We start from the raw sequence: 929 nt of genomic DNA, 5'->3' as shown, positions 1-929 counted from the left end.
TGCCTATGGCTCTCTCGTGCACACACACGCTCGGGACAAGGACGAACCGCGTTGCCTTCTATTTTTAATACGTACTTCGACATAAGGCGAGAAAATCGATGGATTCTGACTTGTCGTACCTTTTCCTCCCCTTGGTTCGTTCTTGCAAATCGCGAGAAGACAAAAGCTACTACTCTTGGTCCCGTAGGCTGGGTATTGGTATCTTAATCGACGACGCAACGGAGTTATCGCGATTATCGCGAGCTGCTAAAGCGGGATAATAATGATCGCTGATAATGCGGAGTAGCCGCTTCCGCGGAACGATATTCCTGGTGAAACGTCGAGGTATCGCTAGTGTATACGAGTCTGTGTGTAATTACGCTCGATTAACAATCTTTCCTCCTTTCTTTTTTTCTTCTGGTTTCGACGAAATGCTCGAACGAAACCGTAGGTGTGTACGTATGCGAACGATGCGGGGGAATGTAAGAATTACGTGTGTAGAGAGGATCTCTCCGTGTCGGAGTGAAATATCGTACGTAGGTGGTGGTAGGCGATCGTAAATTTCCCGTAGGTCGATACCGTTTCGTTCATGGAGTTTTCTGGGATGAGTCGAACATCTGCCGGGTCGAGGAGCGCGTTAATTACAATCACCGTGTAACGTGTGCGCGGAGAGAGAGCGTGAGTGAAAAATAAGCTAGTGGTGAGAGAAGAGGAATGACTGAGACAAGGAGGAGAGGAACGAGCGAGAGAGAGAGAGAATGTGTGTACAGTGTTGAGATCGATAATTCATACTAATTTTTTTCTCCTTTTTCCGGTGGTTTCAGTATGACGATGGCGGGCTGCACGGGAGTTACCTCGAGGGCGGAGGTGGCGGTGGTGGCGCAGGGCTGTACGATCCGCACGGGAGCGCCCGGGGTGTACCGGGCCTCCATCACAGTCCACACCTCGGG

The 929-nt window shown here is 50.4% G+C and overlaps 1 protein-coding gene across 1 annotated transcript in view; it reads left to right on the top strand.

Moving 5' to 3' along the window:
- LOC108573951 (homeobox protein homothorax) overlaps positions 1–929 on the top strand; it is a 506295-nt gene that overhangs the window by 11243 nt on the left and 494123 nt on the right. The window contains exon 2 of the mRNA XM_017936443.1: positions 804–923. Within this exon, the coding sequence (XP_017791932.1) occupies positions 804–923 (120 nt within the window). The remainder of the gene's footprint in view (positions 1–803; positions 924–929) is intronic.

The sequence above is a fragment of the Habropoda laboriosa genome, unplaced genomic scaffold (genome assembly GCF_001263275.1).
Source record: "Habropoda laboriosa isolate 0110345459 unplaced genomic scaffold, ASM126327v1 scaffold156, whole genome shotgun sequence".
Taxonomy (NCBI): domain Eukaryota; kingdom Metazoa; phylum Arthropoda; class Insecta; order Hymenoptera; family Apidae; genus Habropoda; species Habropoda laboriosa.
Note: the sequence above shows the minus strand (reverse complement) of the source record. Positions and strands in the feature narration are given on the sequence as shown.